This window comes from Neltuma alba, unplaced genomic scaffold, assembly GCF_004799145.2.
Source record: "Neltuma alba isolate B1F8T4 unplaced genomic scaffold, ASM479914v2 tig00004747_pilon, whole genome shotgun sequence".
Taxonomy (NCBI): domain Eukaryota; kingdom Viridiplantae; phylum Streptophyta; class Magnoliopsida; order Fabales; family Fabaceae; genus Neltuma; species Neltuma alba.
Window position 1 is genome coordinate 124,398 of NW_021633845.1, and position 19,542 is coordinate 143,939.

Consider the following 19,542-nt stretch of genomic DNA (forward strand, 5'->3'; position numbering starts at 1 on the left):
AAACCAACTCAAGAATTGGGTCTTATATTAAGGATTGGATGAGTAAATAGAAATCAGGCTAAAGTATACTTTTAACCCTTTAACTTTACACAAGATTTTATTTTGATTATTTAACTTTAAAAAGTAAACTTTTAGTCCTCTAATCTTAAAATTGTTTATAAAAAAAATGATGATATTGAATTCTTAAATGCTGATAAAAAATTACTAAATACTACTCCCTCCGTTCCTTATTATAAGAGACGAATAACCGAATTACGTTGATCAAAAAAACAGTTAAAATTAGTTAAGAACAATTAATATGTAAAAAGTATAATTTTTTTTTCCAAAATACCCTCATTAATAAGAAGAGAGAACAATGTTAATTTATTAAAAGAAAGAGAAGTGGAAAGGAGAGAGAGTGTGAGTTGGAGACAATAAATATGGGTAAAATAGGAAATCAACACAAAAAAGTAGAGACAACTTTTTAAGTGTCTCTTATATATAGGAACATGCTATAAGCACCAAATGTCTCTTATAATAAGGAACGGAGGGAGTAACATGTTAGTTTAATATTCAAAACAACTATGAGTATTTGAAAAAAAATTTATCATTTAAGACTAATAATTTTGGAGTTAAAAGACTAAAAATATAGTTTTTAAAGTTAAAGAACCAAACTGAAATCTCATATAAAGTTAAATGGCCAAATATATACTTTTTTTCCCTGAGAAATGCAATTTGATATGATTATATACTTATAAAAATTATGTTACTTAAAGAAAGCAAATCAGTCCCCTGTGTTTACAATTATGTTTCTTTTTGTTCATATTTTTTTACCACATTAGATGTAACCATGCTTGGTATTATATGATATTGAAATTATATCCAGAGTAGGACATGATAAAAATTTAAACACTATGGCTCCCCACTGTTAGAGTAATAAATAAAAGGTAGGACATAAATAATAAGGAAAAATTAATCTTTTATTTAAAGATTAATTTTTCCTGAAATTTGATCATTGCAACTCAGTCCCTATAATTTTATACATTTTATAATTTAGTCCAACACAAGGACTAAATTATAAAACTGTTAAAAGTATAGGAATCGAGTTGCAGCAAGTCAAATTTCAGGAATTGAGTTATATTGGGTCAAAATATAAAGATTAAATTGCAGATGAGTGAAAACTATAAGAACCAAAAGATTAATTTCCCAAAATAGTAAAAATGTGTTTGGGTTGTTTGGAAACTCAAAAAAATAAGAGTGTTTTTACGTAAACCAATATAAAACAAAATCACTTGTTTAAAACGGTAGTTTAATTTCTATTCAAATGGCTCAAAGTAATGTAACACAATCTTGATAATATTAAAAGGGTGTTTGGCAATACTCAAAAGTGCTTTTTAGAAGCACTTTTCTGCAAAACGAGGCAAATTTCTCTACGTATTTAGTTCGTAAACTGTAAAAACACTTTTGAAACTATAATTCGATTTTCATCCAAACATCCCCTAAAATTGAATTTGACTGTCAAGTGCTTATCAGGACCATGAAGAATGATTTTTTCCCTAGATTAATTGCAAGAGTTCTGTTTCTTACTGTTGAATTTCAGTTCTGTTTCTTCCGATCGATGCTTTAAGCTACTCAAGAACAATCCAAACATTATTGTATAGTTGAAGTTCATAAAAGAACAACTTGTTCAAGAAAGAGGAAACAAGAGAGGTGAAGCATAAGTAAGACATCATGTCATTAATGAATTATATTGCTGTGATACAAGCTCTGAAGAGTTTATTAAGTGAAGCCTACTTGCTAATAGGCATCACACAACTAAACCGTAAAACATATATAAGAGGAGGTCATACCAGGATATATATAACTGCTTCAGATTATATATAAGCCACACATAGACATGCATAGGTAAAACGTCCACCCCCCTAACATGACAAGATGTTGTTCTAAATGACTGTGAATCCTAAGACGACATGTTAGTAATACATAATAACTATAGACTCGTTAGATCGCTCCTCCGGCGGAGATAGCGGTGGTGGCGGAGGAGGATTGGGGCGGCAATGCATCTGAGTCACCGTGTAGGTCTGAATTCCGGAGATAATCAGCCTGTCTCCGATCCCCGGAGTATGAACTAGAGTCAATTTCACCTCCGTTATGTGTCGTGTCCCCGGCATATCTGAAACAACATTAAACAAAAGAACTACATAATTTTCAATATTAAAACTTCAAGTAATGGTTATTCTTATGAGTTTTTTTAGCCAAACTTGATTATTAGTATTCCTTTACAAGTTCAAGTATGAATCCATTCCTAGCTAGCGGTATCATTTCCTCTTCGTCTAATGGCGCAGAAAACCTTCAAGTTCAAAGTGAACACAAATAATGATTTTCAGAAGCAAAACCCACTTTCCTTCGCAGGAGCACCCACCACAAAAAGCCATTATTAGAGTACAGAAACTCACACACACTAAAACGCTAAATTACATTACATGAGTTCGACTAAGATTTTAAGCAGATGATGATAGAAAAAAGATGAAAATAAAATGGATCGAAAGAGAGTGAGAAAAGAAAATTTTGTTACTTTGGTCTTTCACTTTGTGTGTGCGTCTCGGTCTGGGTGGTGCTCTATTTGCAGTGATTTTGGGTGCTTGGAGAAGAAGCTTCCATGGAACTGATGACGACGGTGTTGAAAGTTTTGGGTAATACTTATCCAAAACAAGACTGCTTAATTAATACTACCGGTCATTAATATAAGACATTATTTGATTTTTATTTTAGTCTTAAATATAAGACCACAATCTACTTTGTGTCTTATATTTATATTTTTTTCCAATTTAGTTCTTCTAACAACGGTAGTTTTGGCCAATACACTTGATTAGCAAAAATATTTTAGGAAAGACAATATATATTTATTACAAATAATTAATTTAACTTCTTTCTTTAATCTCCTAAAATTAGTCAACTAGTTCTTATAATTAAGACAGGACGCAGTATTATTACTTGGAGTTGAGTTGTTAATATTATCCAATATTAAAGTGACTTTTTTGTCAAGAAAAGTAGTTGTTTCTGCTATGTTACATTTCTTCGATCATCGACAGTTTCTTCGTGGGAGAATCGGTTTGAAGGAAAATCTGAGGACGCTGATTTTCTTTGATTCTCCCACGGTCCTCACATTTTCCGGTTTGCTCCATTTGGGTATCTGCTTTCTGGTGGACTATTCTTGCTCATCCTCACTCTCCGTCGCCGACGACCTGGTACGGTGGTTCTAGCTAGTTCATTTATTCGATGACTCTCCTCCATTCTTGCTCCAGTGAAGAAATGAAGTGCCATCTTCACCAGCTTGAACCCTCCTCAATAAGCATTATATATCCTGACATGCATGTATGTATGTGTCCAACATTAGAGTTTACTTCGAATCTTTTGTTCAATCCTAACTTTTGAATTGTAATCTGTGTTTTCTCTTTATCAGTGTAATTTGTAGTATTTGGCAGTGAGCAGAGGTATATATAATCATTCCAAATTTTGTTGCTCTATTTCTGGGCTTAATTTTCTGGCTTTAAAAGGGCTGCTAAGTGATATATTGCTGAGTTTAAGTCTGTATTTAATTTCTTGTTTTTGAGTTTTGTGCTGGAAAAGCTTCACTGGTTCAGGGGTTTCTGGAGACACATCCATTGCGATTAAACCACTTGATCTTGACACAAGACCATAATTGATAATGGAACTTTCTTTTTTTAATTAAAACAAACAAACATTAACATTCTGATACTACAAACAAAACCAAACCCGCTATGTTCTATTTACTAGAAAAACTTATATACCGTTAAGGCACAAGGCTAAAACTAAGACAGTTATTTGAGTTTGACATTAGGTTTCCTAAAAGCTACTGTATTTGGGTTTAATTTGTCTTTGAAAACCCACCCGATACTCACTTTGCTTTCCTTCTTTGTCTTCAGCTCCTTTGCTAACTACCAATAAAGATTGAGCCTAGTGGAAAACACTAGTCTTTTATAACCTAACGAATCAATATTTGAATTCCTGTTGGAACAGGTGTTTGTATTTAGTACCTGACAATGCCTCGAATATAATTAAATCCAATAAAAAGATAACTATACTTTAGCGAAAAACAAAAAACTCCTTTGCTAATTTTGGCATTGACTTCTTTTTCTTTTTTTTCAGGAATAGGAAATACATAAAATTCTTAGCGTTGCTCGTGCGCTGATAATTCATCAAATCTTAAGTTCACATCGCATTGATATTGTCCTCATAATTTCAGCGTTGGTGCTTTAGTTTACGTTGGTGTTAGACTTTTCTCTGCATTTACCAAAAGACCCTTCCATTTCCTCGAGGGTTTTGCCCTGTGTTTCTGGGAGCATAGTGTAGAAAAAGATCCATCCAACGACCGCCACGGCCGCATACAGAAAGAAGGCCCCCCCAATAGTCATGGCCTTCGATAAGGATAAAAATGTCATTGAGATGACCCCACTCATGATTCTATTCACCACAACTCCCATAGCCGCACCCTGAGCGCGTAGCCTCAAAGGAAGGATCTCTGTGCTGTAAACCCACGTGATTGGACCCGCTCCAATCGAGAACGTCGCGACGGAGGTCAGCACCGCTGTGATGCTTAATCCAACGGCCCACATCACTTTGGTATCTGAACGGCCAATGATTGTAAGGCACGTGGCTAGAGTAAGAAGGGATATTATGATACCTCCGAAACTAGTCAGCAACAACGGGCGTCGCCCGACCCGATCCAAAAAGAAGGTGGCCACCAAGATGAAGATTGTCTTTGTGAATCCGACGGCTACAGTTGCGACAAGCTTTTGGTTATCGGATGCGATGCCGGCCTTTTGGAATATGGTGGGGCTGTACAAAACGACGGAGTCTAAACCAATGGCTTGTTGAAAGAAGTGGATGCCGAGGGCAGCGACGACGATGTGACGAACGGCCGGTGAAGGATGAATCAACATCTCCTTCCATACGCCCTTGCCCGTGCTTTGCTTGCTCGCTTGAACGACGTCGTTGTCGTCGTCGTCGTAAATCCCCGGGATCCCTGCCGCTGACTTGATGTCGGCCAGTCTTAGCCGAGCTTCTTCTTCGGAATCAGAAGTTTTGTCAAGGACTCGCCGCGCTTCGCCCAGCCGACCCCTCATCACGAGCCATCGGGGGGACTCCGGCATGACCAACACTCCGAATGAGATCAACAATGAAGGAACGACTCCGACTCCGAGCATGAGCCTCCAGCCAAGCCGAAGTGGTAGCTTCGAAAATGCTAAGTTCGAGACGTATCCAAGCAAAATCCCGGTGTTGATGAAAACCTGAAAGATATGATGCATAACACAACAGGCGTTAACTGCTTTATATTCTGTACTTGTTTTTGCTTCTGTGTTTGTGAGGATGAAGGAGATGATCGAGGACGATACCTCAGGAAAGGAAGTGAGCAAGCCACGACAGGATGCGGGGGACACTTCGGCCGTGTAGACGGGGGCGATCATGAGGGCGTAACCGACGCCGATGCCGGCGATGAAACGGCCGAACATGAGGAAGGTGTAGTTTGGGGAGAAGCCCATGAGAATAGCACCGGCGAAGAAGAAAGCTCCGGCAAGTACGATGGTATAACGCCGGCCGATCCAATCAGAGGTTCTTCCGGCGAGGAAGGAGCCTATGAGAGAGTAGAGGTTGATAATTCCGATCAAGATTTCCACTTGCACGTCCGATATGTGTAGGTCTCTCCTTATGTAGATAACTGCTCCACTCATGACTCCAGTATCTGTGATAATGGTCGAAATCATTTTGCAGAAAGAAAACAATAAGAATTTTTTGGTGCAGAGAAAGAAGAAACACAGAAATTAAACCGACCATAACCAAGCAAGATGGAAGTCATGGAGGCCAAAATAGAACAAGCCAGAGCATAAGTGATCCTTTTAGGTTTCTTGGGAGGGTCAAAATCTGCTACGGCATTGTTTATCAGGGCTGTTTGCTCAGATGCCATGTTCATCAGTTTGATGAAGGATTAATTCCTTGTGGAGCTTCCTTGAGGGTGAAGAAGATGGAAGGGGTACGGTTGACCTTTCGTTCCCATTCTTTTTGGATTAATACAATTTTTTAATTGTTTAAGTTCTCCTCATTTTAATTTTAATCCTTCAAATTTCATATTACTACCTTTAATTCTTAATATAAAAACTAGTTAATTAATTACTACATCTGTTTTTATTTTTTTTAGATTGGGATCATATATTTTAAATCAAATTAAAAATCAAACTAATTTTTATATTAAGTATTAGAGGTAGTATATGTTTTAGTTCATCAAATTTTTTTATTTAAAATATTAATTCTTATAATTTAATAAAAACTTGGACATATTTTGTTTCTTAAGGAACTACAGTCTATATCCAATATGAAGGCAAACTTGAAATTATATTAAACCCTTTTTTTTCAGACAAACCTTTTGTTTTCTCCCATGAAAAAAAACAAAAAACGAAGACTTTTCGACTATATGGATTTTTGCTTCCACGCATGTCTAATGTTCGTCACAAGTACTACTGAATTTTAGCGATTTAATTATCACTAAATTCTATAACTTATCCCGCAGGATCTTATGCTTGCTTCATCTTCACGACATTGATAATTATAATCTTTTCTTTTGGGCCAACGATTGGTAATTATAATCATATTACATATAATAAGTCTCCCACGTTTTTTGGGGGTTGAGTTTCAAGCAACTATATTATATCAATAAAAGAGATCTGATATTTTATGAAAGATGATCATTTTTTTATGTAATTGTTTTATGTGGGTTGAATAAAATTTTCTTTCAATAAAAAAATTAAACAAGTTTTCCACCTTTTTGAATTGAGTTATATGATATAAATAAAGATTTAAACAAAAGAGATTTGATTTTTTTTAGATAAAACAAGGGTATTCCCAAGTCATATTAGACTTGAAACTAATTTCTTTCGGGTTTGATGTGGTTAAGAAACAGCCCTCCCAACAAGTACGCTTCTCGGGATTCGAATATATATTCTTCTCTTTATATGGGCAAGGCCGTTACCACCTCAACCAATATATAATCGTTTGAATTTTATAGATAAGAGATATAAAATAATTAAAATCACAAAAAAAAAGAGAGAGCTGAGAGAGAAATGTTACACTTCTTTTTTGAATTAAAATTTACAGAATATTAGGATTTTTTATGTGTAAAAATTTATAATATCCTCATTGTCAGTAAAAATTTTAATGGGAGAAGCCTCCCCTTCCTTTTTTTTTTAATCATTTCAATGTTCTGGACTACCCATAAGCCCATGACTGATAATGCAACTCTGTTATACGATTTGGTCCATAAGTTTGACGTAGGCTTTCTAAATACTATTTGGGCTTGTCTTTGAAAACCCACCCAAACTCATATCTCAAGCCCTTTGCTAACATTAGCCGATAGTATATCAAATAAGAAAATATTTATCTAATGAATTTTTTGTAAATTTTGTTCTTCGTGTGCAGATAATTCAAATTACATTTTAAAAAATTATTGACCATCCCAAAGAATATTAAGACATCACATATGTAATACTCGTCACTTCAATCAAAATATACTCTCTCTTTTTTTGGGAAAACATACTCTCACCTTCTTTCTAAAATTTTCATTGATATATGCATTAATATTTTTTTCAGAAGGTATATATGCATTAATTTTTTTGCTTTATAAAAAATATGCATTAATTGATTAGGTACTCCTCCGTTACTAAATATAAGATCCATTTTGTAATGTAATATACTCATTCCGGTCCTAAATTATATTACAAAATAAATCTTATTTTTGAGACCAGAACGAGTATTATATTTGGGCCGAAATTAATTAGGCATTTAGGTGGACTTGCTTTCGCATGGTGGGTTCTGTGATGACAAGAGACCAAAGTTTACTTTAAAAAAGAAGATGCAAAAGTAATGGGCGTCAAAGGCACATGTCATTCGGTTTCCATTTATTCTATTTTCAATTATTATTATGGTAGTGTATAATAATTTCTCGTCTTTTCTGCCACCAAGTATACAATAATTTCTCTAATTGTATATATAATACATAAATAGCTTAATTATATAAATTAACAAATTAATTAAATTTGGCTAGAAAAGAATATGTCAAAAATATTTTATTTTCCAAAAACACTGAGAGGTTGAATAAGACAGAGAATGAGTAGGAGGAAGATGTGTATAAAAAAATTAATTAATAATATAATATGAATTAATGGGAGTAAAATAAAAAATCTTCAAAATTTTAGACATCCTTTTTAGATGTATTATATAAATAAGACCATATCTTAAGTGACAAAAATTTTAAGTGAAATGAGTCCTAAAAATTTATGTTTCTATGCTCAAAAACTGCTTATAGAGTATGCTTCTAGTTAATTTCTTATCAGTTGGACCAACTCTTGTTGGCTAAATAAGATCATATATATCTATTACGAAAAGTACCTCATTTGATTCAAAATATAAACATCAACTCTTTAAAACGGTTTGATTTGTCTAATAAGCATCACTCGATATTGGTTGGATGATCCAATGCTTCTTTTTTTTTTGGTAATTTCCACTCATTATTCTCTTTCATCTATTTTTTATTAATTCTTTCACACTCATTCTCTCCATGAATAAGAGCTTTTTAAAAAAATAAATTACGTTTTTATATATTTATTATATTTAACCAATTTTAATCGAGTCAGTTAGTTATTTAATGCTTATATTTTGAATCGGATTGAATAAATTTTATGTATAAGTATAAATAATTTATTGTTATAAAGAATAATTTTGATGAAATAGCAAACAAATGCAAAGGAAAGAGCAATATTGGCGGCTCTAAAACACGCAGATTTTAATAGTTTCGTACACGTGTCCTTCTTACAGGCCATAAGCTCTGATTCCACTAGTTGGCTTTCCACGTCGGGTATTTCAGCCTCTCCGCTAGAGTACTCCGCTAGAGTACGTACTTCCCAACCTTTTCCCCAGATATGACATGAAATAATAATGGCCAATCACAATTCTGCTGTTTTATATATTATATTGATAAATATAACTTTTATCTATACATAAGGGAAAATACCAAATAAAGAGCTCCTAATATGTAAAATTACGATTTGGGATGCTTAATTTGAAAAATAGCAAATAAAAGCCCGATCCTATATTGTAAATATGAAATATTGATGAAATGTCTGAAATATCTCTCAGCCAAGTTGTGATTTGATCTATTAAAGTTGTTATTCGCTAAAGTGAACTTATCATTTCCCATAGTCAATTTGTCATTTAGCATACTTTCAACCCAGTTGTGATTTGGTCTGCTAAAGTGATCATTCGCTAAAATGAATTTATCATTTTCCATAGTCAACTTGTCATTTGGTATACTTGGATTGTGATTTCAGATGTCACCAAGATTTCATATTTGCAATCTGAGACAAGGACTTTATTTGCTATTTTTCAAATTGAGAGTCTTAAATTGTAATTTCACATATTGTTGGGTTTTTATTTGCCATTTTCTATATATATAATCTCTTTTTAATTAAGTTTTCTCGCAAAAAAAAATAGTTAAATGATTAAATTTATTTTAAATTGATAGAAGTTACTTACTTATTTTATCCTTACTAAAAAATATGATTAGAAAAAGTCTCTTCTCTTTCATGCTTTTATAGTCTCTTATGTTTTGAACCATTTTTTTCCCCCGAAAACTCGTGTGTGTGTGTGTGTGAAAAAGATAAACACTGTCGATTATTTTATAAAATTGTAGAAGATAGGGGCGAGATGTTACATTTGGTATTTATTTCTCAAAAATTGACATTTTATATCCCGAACATAAATAACAAGTAATGAAAGCTACATACAACGACCATTCCGACTACCTACTTTACTCCCCATAATTTGAAGAAAATGTTTAACGTATCCCATGAATATATATATATATATATATAACTTTCATTCAGCTGTTTAAAAAAAAAACAGAGAGAGAGAAGGAAAAAAACTGCTCAGCCAAAATTCACGAGTTTCACAATCTTGTTTGGGAGAACTGTAATGAGGCCTCAATAATAGGAACTAAATATCCTAAAGTCTATCGACAAGTGAAGAGTAAATAATAACAAGTTTTAAAGGAGGAAATAATAACAGGACCCTCTTCATAGATTCTCAAAGAATTTGAGGGTTTGGTCCAATAACATGTATCCACGTGTCCATGCAGCTTGTAGGTATAAATATGAGAGAATTATAATAAGGCCTAAAAAGGAATAATTACAAAACGAATTTTAAAAATTTTCAAACTTGTTATTATAAATTATTTAGGTAATTATTTGATAATTATTTTTCTTTCTTAAAATTTATTATAATTCTTCCTGCAAAATATGGGAGTAATAAATGATAAGTGTTCGTTCGTGAAAGAGAATTGAAAAAACCAAGGGAAAATTAATGGGAAAATAACATTGAGGTCCCACACAAGGAAATATACTATAAAACGATCCCCTGAAATCTAATAATGAATCACAAGTCCCATAGGGACTCAATTGCAATAATAAGAATGTTAAAAAGACATTATTGCCCAGCAGTGTAGAAGGAAAGAGCGCTCATATTTTCTGCACGATCTGAAGTTGCTGCTAATGGGAGAGAAGAGCTGGAGAAAGAAGGAAATAGCCATTGATAAAGCATCTTTCTCATCACTATTAGTGAACTCCAAAGAGTTTCCATTTCAATCTCTCCAAACTTCCAGGTTTTGAAACTTTCTTCCCCTCCTTTTCTCTGCATTTTGTTTCACAGATTGTGTTTGGATATTGGAATTTAGAAATTTGTTTTTGCCTTTAGGTATTGCAAAGCTTTTGTTTTTTGTCTAATATGAACAAGATAATCAATAAAAAAAGGTTGTGCTTTTGCTTGGTGTGGGTTGGTGATTTAAGTTGGGGTTTCATTGTAGGTGGGTAGAATGATGATGGGTGCTTTGTTTTTTGTTATATTATGGGTGGTTTTGCTTTGTTTTAGTATGGTTGATGCAGGTTTACATTAATGACGGCCAATATGTCTGGGAAGCATCACACCGTCAAACCATGCAAGAACCCAAATACCAACTGAGAATGTATTAAAATCAGTTATTTTTGTATATGGATGTGAAAGGAATATTTTGTAAATGAGTGTAAAGGGATTTTTTTGTAAATGGATACACACCAACAATTAGTTTGGTAATTACATGCAACCCTATGTTTTTTTTTAATGGGTTGTGAAATATGTGTAATTCCATGTATATAAAGATGTAAATGAAAGTTGGCTATAAACTGGTATGTTAGATTCTACTGTCATTTGAGTTGTAATTATTGCACCTTGCATTATCAATAGACCTGTTTTGACTTGTCACTAATTGCAGTATGACTTGTCAATTAATCTGCTGATGGGAGTTATCTAAAATATGAATTCAAGTTACATAATATTGACATATCATATGATATTTTCAATTACCTTGACATATTACGTTTTGGTTATAATGTCGTCTATAATCATTATTAAAAGCCTATTATTACTGATATAAAATTATAAAATGAATTATCAATAACTAGATCATCACTTGTCAACAATGGCAATGTGACTTGTTAACGATGGCATTGTGACTTGTCGATGGTGGCATTGTGACTTGTCAATGAGGGAATCAACAGCATAGAATTTCATCCAGAAAACTTGGTAATGAATTTGAAGTCTCAAAGGAACTAGAGTGCAATTTAGTAAAGTGTAAAAAGACTTCTATGTCTCTAGTGAGATGCACCCAAAGTAAATGAAAGTTGTCCTATTTTTCAGTCTGAGAGTCACCACTCTATGCGCTGAAAATAAAAAAGAAAAAACCCAAACTTCATTCTGTTTTTTCCCTATTCCCATTTGAAAATCTCATCCACTCCACCCATGTCAGCCATTGGCAAAATTCTCTTGTGTTTTTGGTTTGGTGTGTGCTTGGTCATTTAAGTTGGGGTTTTATTATAAGTGGGTAGGGTGATGATGGATGTTCTGTTTTTGGGTATATTGTGAGGGATTGAAGGTGAGCTTGCTCTATCTGGGCATGGTTTGGTGGGAATTGATGAGGAAGACAAAGGTTGATGTGGCTAAAAATTCTTACTACGAAATAGGAAAATATGTTGTCAATATGGGCTGCGATAATTGTCAATATAGCTCCTTAACTTGTCAATGATACCTGTGTTGTGCAGATTTATATTAAATGATATTGTTAAATTTTTGACACAAAATTAATAATCTTCTGTGCCCTTAATTCATTGGTAAAGGTTATAAAAAGGGAAAGAAGAGGCAATGAAGAAGGGTGGGCACCACATGAAGCAAAAGAAGAAACATGATAAAAAGAAAAGCTACTTTAAACCTAGACAAATGATGACAAAAGAATTTTTTGTAAATAAAAGTGACTTTTTTTTTTATAAATATCACAATGCATACAAATAATTAGTTTGATATTAGATATATGCAATTGTATTTTTTTTTAATGTGTTGTGAAATCAATGTAATTATATGTGTATGAAGTTGTAAATGAAAGTTGGTTCTATATTACATTTTGATGCATAATTAGTTGTCATTATCTGCACTTTTTATTATCAATACACCCTTCATCACTTGTTACTCATTGCACTATCAGTTGTTAATTTACGTGCTAATATAAATTTCAAAAAAATATGACTTTACATTACATAATGTTATACAAAATCATACAATATCATCAATTCCTTAAAACTAATCTTTTTTTTTTTGTAATGATGTGGAAATTTTCAAAATTGAAGGTGTTGTTTATTTAAAATATTCAAGTAAGTTATATGTAACCTACAATATAAATATCAATCAGAAGGTACGTTAATTGGATGACAATTTTTCAAAATTTGACAAGTCATAGTGCATTTGTTGACAAGTCTAATAATCCTCAATTCACTGCGATGCCTAGAGCAATCCACCACGGCCTTTGAAGCAAAAATGACAGAGAGGCATTCTGTAATAAGCGCTGTGATGCCTGGATAAATCCGCTGTGATGCTTGGATGAAATTCTATGTTCTTGATTCCACCGTTGACAAGTCACAGTGCCACATTGACAAGTGATGATGTAGTTATTGATAATTCATTTTATAATTTTATATCAGTAATAATAAGCTTTTAATAATGATTATATACGACATTATAACCAAAACGTAATATGTCAAGGTAATTGAAAATATCATATGATATGTCAATATTATGTAACTTGAATTCATATTTTAGATAACTCACATCAGCAGATTAATTTACAAGTCATACTGCAATTAGTGACAAGTCAAAACAGGTCTATTGATAATGCAAGGTGCAATAATTACAGCTCAAATGACAGTAGAATCTAAGATACCAATTTATAGCCAACTTTCATTTACATCTTTATATACATGGAATTACACATATTTCACAACCCATTAAAAAAAAACATAGGGTTGCATGTAATTACCAAACTAATTGTTGGTGTGTATCCATTTGCAAAAAAATCCCTTCACACTCATTTACAAAATATTCCTTTCACATCCATATACAAAAATAACTGATTTCAATACATTCTCAGTTGGTATTTGGGTTCTTGCATGGTTTGACGGTGTGATGCTTCCTAGACATACTGGCCGTCATTAATGTAAACCTGCATCAACAATCATCCAGCTGCTATTGACAAGTGAAGTAGCACAATTGACAACTTTCACAGCTTATATTGACAACATAATATCCCATTTTGCAGGAAAGGTTCTCACTCACACCAACCTTTATCTTCTTCAACCTTTCACACTAAACCATGCTAAAACAGAGCAAAACCACCCATAATGTAACAAAAAACAGAGCACTCATCATCATTCTACCCCCCAGAATGAAACCCCAACTTAAATCACCAACCCACACCAAACAAAAGCACAACTTTTTTTATTGAGTATCTTGTTCATATTAGACAAAAAACAAAAGCTTTGCAATACCTAAAGGCAAAAAAGAATTTCTAAATTCCAATACCCAAACACAATTTGTCAAGCAAAATGCAGAGAAGAGGAGGGGAAGAAAGTTTCAAAACCTGAAAGTTTGGAGAGATTGAAATGGAAATTCTTTTGAGTTCACTAATAGTGATGAGAAAGATGCTTTATCAATTGCTATTTTCTTCTTTGTCCAGCTCTTCTCTCCCATTAGCAGCAACTTCAGATCGTGCAGAAAATATGAGCGCCCTTTTCTTCTACACTGCTGGGCAATAATGTCTTTTTAACATTCTTATTATTGCAGTTAAGTCCCTATAGGACTTGTGATTCATTATTAGATTTCAGGAGACTGTTTTGTAGTATATTTCCTTGAGTGGGACCTTAGTGTCATTTTCCCAAAAATAATTTACATTTTTCATCTACCACATGAAATACGGAAAATCCGCTTACCGTGGCACTCATAATAAGGACAATCTTTTTAAAATATTAATACAAAATATATAAATTATTATATTCAAAAAGTGTAAATTAAAAACTTTAAATTTAGACTGTCTATGTTAAGTTGTGATCAACACCCAATTGCCATTAGTTGTTGTGTTTGGAAAAGATGAGTGTCTTGCTTGGGTTAGGCAATGTCATGTTCGTATCTACTTGACAATTTTCCTTCTTCCTTGGTTTGTGAATTTATTACCTTATTATGATATGTTTTATTCTCATGATAATTTAGACCTTAATCAATATTCTCAAAACTAAGCAATACATCAACTTAGCTTGTTCATTATCATAGGAAAGCATCTTAACTACTACCTCCGGTACTAATAAGAGCTGGTTTATTAATTTGAGTATATTAAGAAAATAAATTAAGTTAGTTATTTGTTGTAAATAAGTATTGTTCTAAAATATCCTTAATAATCAAGTGTATTGGTTAGAATTATCATTATTAAAAGCTATCTTTAAAAAAATGAATAAATATGAGAGATAAAGTGAATTAAGGTTTTATATTTATGACCAAAATAAAAGTCAAATAAGATCTTATATTAACGTCCGAAGGCAGAATATTAACTTGAATGCATAATCTAGCCTTTTGGTCTAACGGCACCAAGACTCCCCTTGAATCTTTTCAAAACGTAAGGTTATGAGTTCGATCCTTTGTTAATTTAATAGATACAAGGGATTCCTTCCATTGGGTAAAGGATGACAAAAACTTATTAACATGACAAATTGCAATTATCAATGAAATCACTACTGTTTCAAATAATTAATGCGAACAAGCAAATCACCGGTGTATATATCAAATTCCATTGCTATCATAAGCCATTTGCTTTCCCAAAAAATATTACATAATAATATATGCACCAATTGTTTTATATTGATTTTAATTCAGTCGAACAAATCGATCAGATTAGATCAAATCACACAACTATGAAAAAAAAAGTTGTTATAATAATAACAATATTAATAATAATAATTCTTTTCACACACAAGATATATTGCTAATGCTATATTAAAATTCATGCAACTGAACGTCTTGTGCATTACTCATTAATACATTCCATAAAATAATAGTTTTTTTATTCTAGTTAATTTCATATAATATAATATATTAACGATATTAACATCAATTTGGGACTTCTTCAAAATTCTCCCACCTTATTTAAGACCAAATCACGAGTCTGCGGAAAAATTATTAAAAAAAAAGTTTTATCATCCTCCAAGTGATAATTCAACTTACTTTCAACCCAAATTTGAAAGATCTTTTTTCAAATCAATCAATGATTTTAATGGTAGTATCTAGCATACACCAACTGATGCATTTAAAATTCTTACAATATTTTCAAACCAAACCCATCATGATAAAGCTTAATATTTGTGGGCTATTCCTTCTTTGAGTTACAATTCCTTAATGAAGTTACAATTCAATTTAAAAGAGTCAAATGGTTTTGTTTTTATTTTCATAATATAATGTCATTGATTACGCCATTTATATTGAAGTGAAGTAAGAAAATTCAAAACAACGCAAAAGGGAAAACAAAATCAGGACGAGATGGCCTGTCCTTGTTCTTAAGGGCCAAGTCAACGAATAATTATGGCATTTTTGTCAAAAATCACTCCTATAATAATTAATAATTAATTAACCTTGAAGCTTTCTGCGATTGTACCTTCTTTTTTTCTACTCTTGAACCATCAAATCCCGTATGCCACATGTGCCATTACAAATCATGTTCCCAATTATCATTCCGAATCAGCTATTTTTTTTCTAAACAAGAAAATAGGAAAATAAATTTTAAAAAATTTAGGAAAAATCCTTAAAAAAAGTGATGGTTAAATTTCAAAATTTCATATCAATATTGGTTACTACACTTATAAAGAAAATGGCTAAAACTAAATTCGAAAAGCAAATGATAATATATTTTTGCAGTAATTCCTGATTTAAAATTTTAAAATTTAACAACCATTTTTTTGGGATTCTTTCAAAAATTATAATGTTTATTTAAATAATATGAAAAATATGATATGTAAAAAGAGAAAAAAGGATTGATTTTTGAAGAATTGGACCGGAAAATTTATGAAGGACCTCTCCTTTTCTTCAACCAGAGTCCCCAGCCCCCCCCCCCCTCCTCAAGACTACACCTTTATCAGCGAAATGCCCAATTACCATTAGTTGTTGTGTTTGGAAAAGATGAGTGTCTTGCTTGGGTTAGGCAATATCATGTGCGCGTCTATTTGACAATTTTCCTTCCTCCTCAGTTTATGAATTTATTACCTTATTATGATGTCTTTTATTCTCATGATAATTTATACCTTAATCAATATTCTCAATACTAAGCAACACATCACCTAGCTTGTTCATTATTGTAGGAAAGTATCTTAACTACTACCTCTGGTCTTAAATATAAGAGCTAGTTGATTAATTTGAGTAGATTAAGGAATAAGTTAAGTTAGTTATTTGTTATAAATAAGTGTTGTATTTTCTAAAATATCTTTATTAATTAAATGTATTGATTAGAATTATTATTATTAAAAGAACTATCTTGAGAAAAAAATGAATAAATATAAGAGACAAAGTGGATTAGGATCTTATGTTTAAAACCAAAATAAAAATCAAATGAAGTCTTATATTAAGAACTGGGGATAGTATTAAATTGAATGCATAACTTAGCCTTTTGGTCTAACAGCACTAAGACTCCCCTTAAATCTTTTCAATGTATAAGGTTATGAGTTCGATCATTTATTAATTTAATAGGTACATGGGATTCCTTTCATTAGGTGAAGGATGACAAAAACTTGTTAACATGACAAATCGTAATTATCAATAAAATCACTGCTGTTTCAAATAATTAATGCAAACAAGCAAATCACTCGTATATATATCGACTTCCATTGCTATTATAAGCCATTTGCTTTCCCAGAAAATATTACTCGTATAATATATTGATTTTAATTCAGTCGAACAAATCGATCAGATTAGATCAAATCACACAACTATGAAAAAAAGTTGTTATAATAATAACAATATTAATAATAATAATCTCTTTTACACACAAGATATGTTGATAATGCTATATTAAGATTCATACAACTGAAGGTCTTGTGTATTACTCATTAATACATTCTATAAAATAATAATTTTTAATTCTAGTTAATTTCATATAACATAATATGTTAACGATATTAACATCAATTTGTTCACCCTCCCTCAATAGCTAATCACCAAATAATAATTAGCTAATATAATCAATCAACAATATGTTGACTAATAAGCATGGAATTGGGGAGGTGGGGTTAATCCAACATCCACGTACACGAGTTAACGTGGCCTACTAAAATAAGCCAAGCATGTTAAGTCCATCTAATTAAACGCGTTATGTTACATTAATTACCTGCACCTACTACGATAAGTTAAATCAACTTGTTAAATCATCTAAAGAAAACGTAATAATTATATTAATTGGTCCATCTTGACAGTGATATATATATATATATATATATTTATATGTATACATATAGACAGACAGACAGACAGGTAGATAGATGGATATGTATGTATGTATGTGCCATCTTCTCTGCTAAGTGGAGATTCAAATCTAGTAATATCCTTTGCTTATTTTTCCCTCTAATTAAAGATAATATTCATATAAAAAAAGTCAAGGATAAATTGAACTCTTTTGAATGATTGGTCCGAGTTTTTTAATTTACACATTGCAGTTTTCTTCTGCTATTATAACTACCGGCTGATTATTAATTTTAATTTATAAAGCTTCAGTCAAGATTAAATATGTTGTTCTCAAGGGCAACTTCACATACGCTTTCATGTGGAACCACCTTGAAGTGAATTTATAAAGCTTCAGTCAAGAAAGGGAATGGAATAAGAATAATATATATATATATATATATATATATGCGCATCAGAGATCAACCATAGTTTGGTTACTGTTGAATTTCAGTTCTGTTTCTTCCGATCGATGCTTTAAGCTACTCAAGAACAATTCAAACCATATTGTATAGTTGAAGTTCATAAAAGAACAACTTGCTCAAGAAAAAGGAAACAAGAGAGGCAAAGCATAAGTAAGACATGATGTCATTAATGAATTATATTGCTGTGATACAAACTGTGAAGAGTTTATTAAGTGAAGCCTACTTGCTAATAAGCATCACATAACTAAACAGTAAAACATATATAATAGGAGGTCATACCAGGATATATATATATATATATAACTGCTTCATATTATATGTAAGCCACACACAGACATGCATAGGTAAAATCCACAACCCTAACATGACAAAGTGTTGTTCTAAATGACTGTGAATCCTAAGACGACATATTAGTACTACTAACTATACACTCGTTAGATCGCTCCTCCGGCGGAGATAGTGGTGGTGGCGGAGGAGGATTGGGGTGGCGATGCATCTGCGTCACCGTGTAGGTCTGAATTCCGGAGATAATTAGCCTGTCTCCGATCCCCGTTATATGCACTAGAGTCAATTTCACCTCCGTTATGTGCCGTGTCCCCGGCATATCTGAAACAATAAACAAAAGAACTACATAATTTTCAATCTTAAAACTTCAAGTAATGGTTATTCTTATGAGTTTTTTTAGCCGAACTTGATTATTAGTATTCCTTTACAAGTTCAAGCATGAATCCATTCCTAGCTAGCGGTATCATTTCCTCTTCGTCTAGTGGCGCAGAAAACCTTCCAAGTCCAAAGTGAAAAAAAATATTGATTTTCAGAAGCAAAACCCAGTTTCCTTCGGAGGAGCAACCACCACAAAAAGCCAGTATTAGAGTACAGAAACTCACGCACTAAAACGCTAAATTACATTGCATGTGTTCGACTGAGATTTTAAGCAGACGATGATAGAAACAAGATGAAAATGAAATGGATCGAAAGAGAGTGAGAAAAGAAAATTTTGTTACTTTGGGTGCTTCAAACCTATCTCCTTCGTCTCGTTTTAATTTGGTCTTTCACTTTGTGGGTGCGTCTCGGTCTGGGTGGTGGTCTATTTATAGTGATTTTGGGGTGGTTGGAGGAGAAGATTCCATTGAACTGATGACGACGGTGGGGAGTCATATAGTCAGTATTACAGTGACGTCAGTTG

At 32.5% G+C, this 19,542-nt stretch overlaps 1 protein-coding gene across 1 annotated transcript; it reads right to left on the reverse strand.

Moving 5' to 3' along the window:
* Positions 1 to 4,093: 4,093 nt before the first annotated feature.
* Positions 4,094 to 5,971, reverse strand: LOC114745647 (polyol transporter 5-like). Its single transcript, XM_028933808.1, has 3 exons — positions 5,833 to 5,971; positions 5,397 to 5,743; positions 4,094 to 5,291 (listed from the first exon to the last, which is right to left on the reverse strand). Exons 1-3 carry the CDS (start codon positions 5,969 to 5,971, stop codon positions 4,257 to 4,259), a joined length of 1,521 nt encoding a protein of 506 aa, XP_028789641.1. The 3' UTR covers positions 4,094 to 4,256.
* Positions 5,972 to 19,542: the final 13,571 nt, after the last annotated feature.

Coding starts and splice junctions, on each gene's coding strand:
- LOC114745647 (XM_028933808.1), bottom strand. CDS start 5,971: ATGAACATGGCATCTGAGCAAACAGCCCTGATAAACAATGCCGTAGCA. Junction 5,744..5,832: donor TTCCATCTTGCTTGGTTATG/GTCGGTTTAATT, acceptor CCATTATCACAG/ATACTGGAGTCATGAGTGGA. Junction 5,292..5,396: donor TGCTCACTTCCTTTCCTGAG/GTATCGTCCTCG, acceptor CATATCTTTCAG/GTTTTCATCAACACCGGGAT.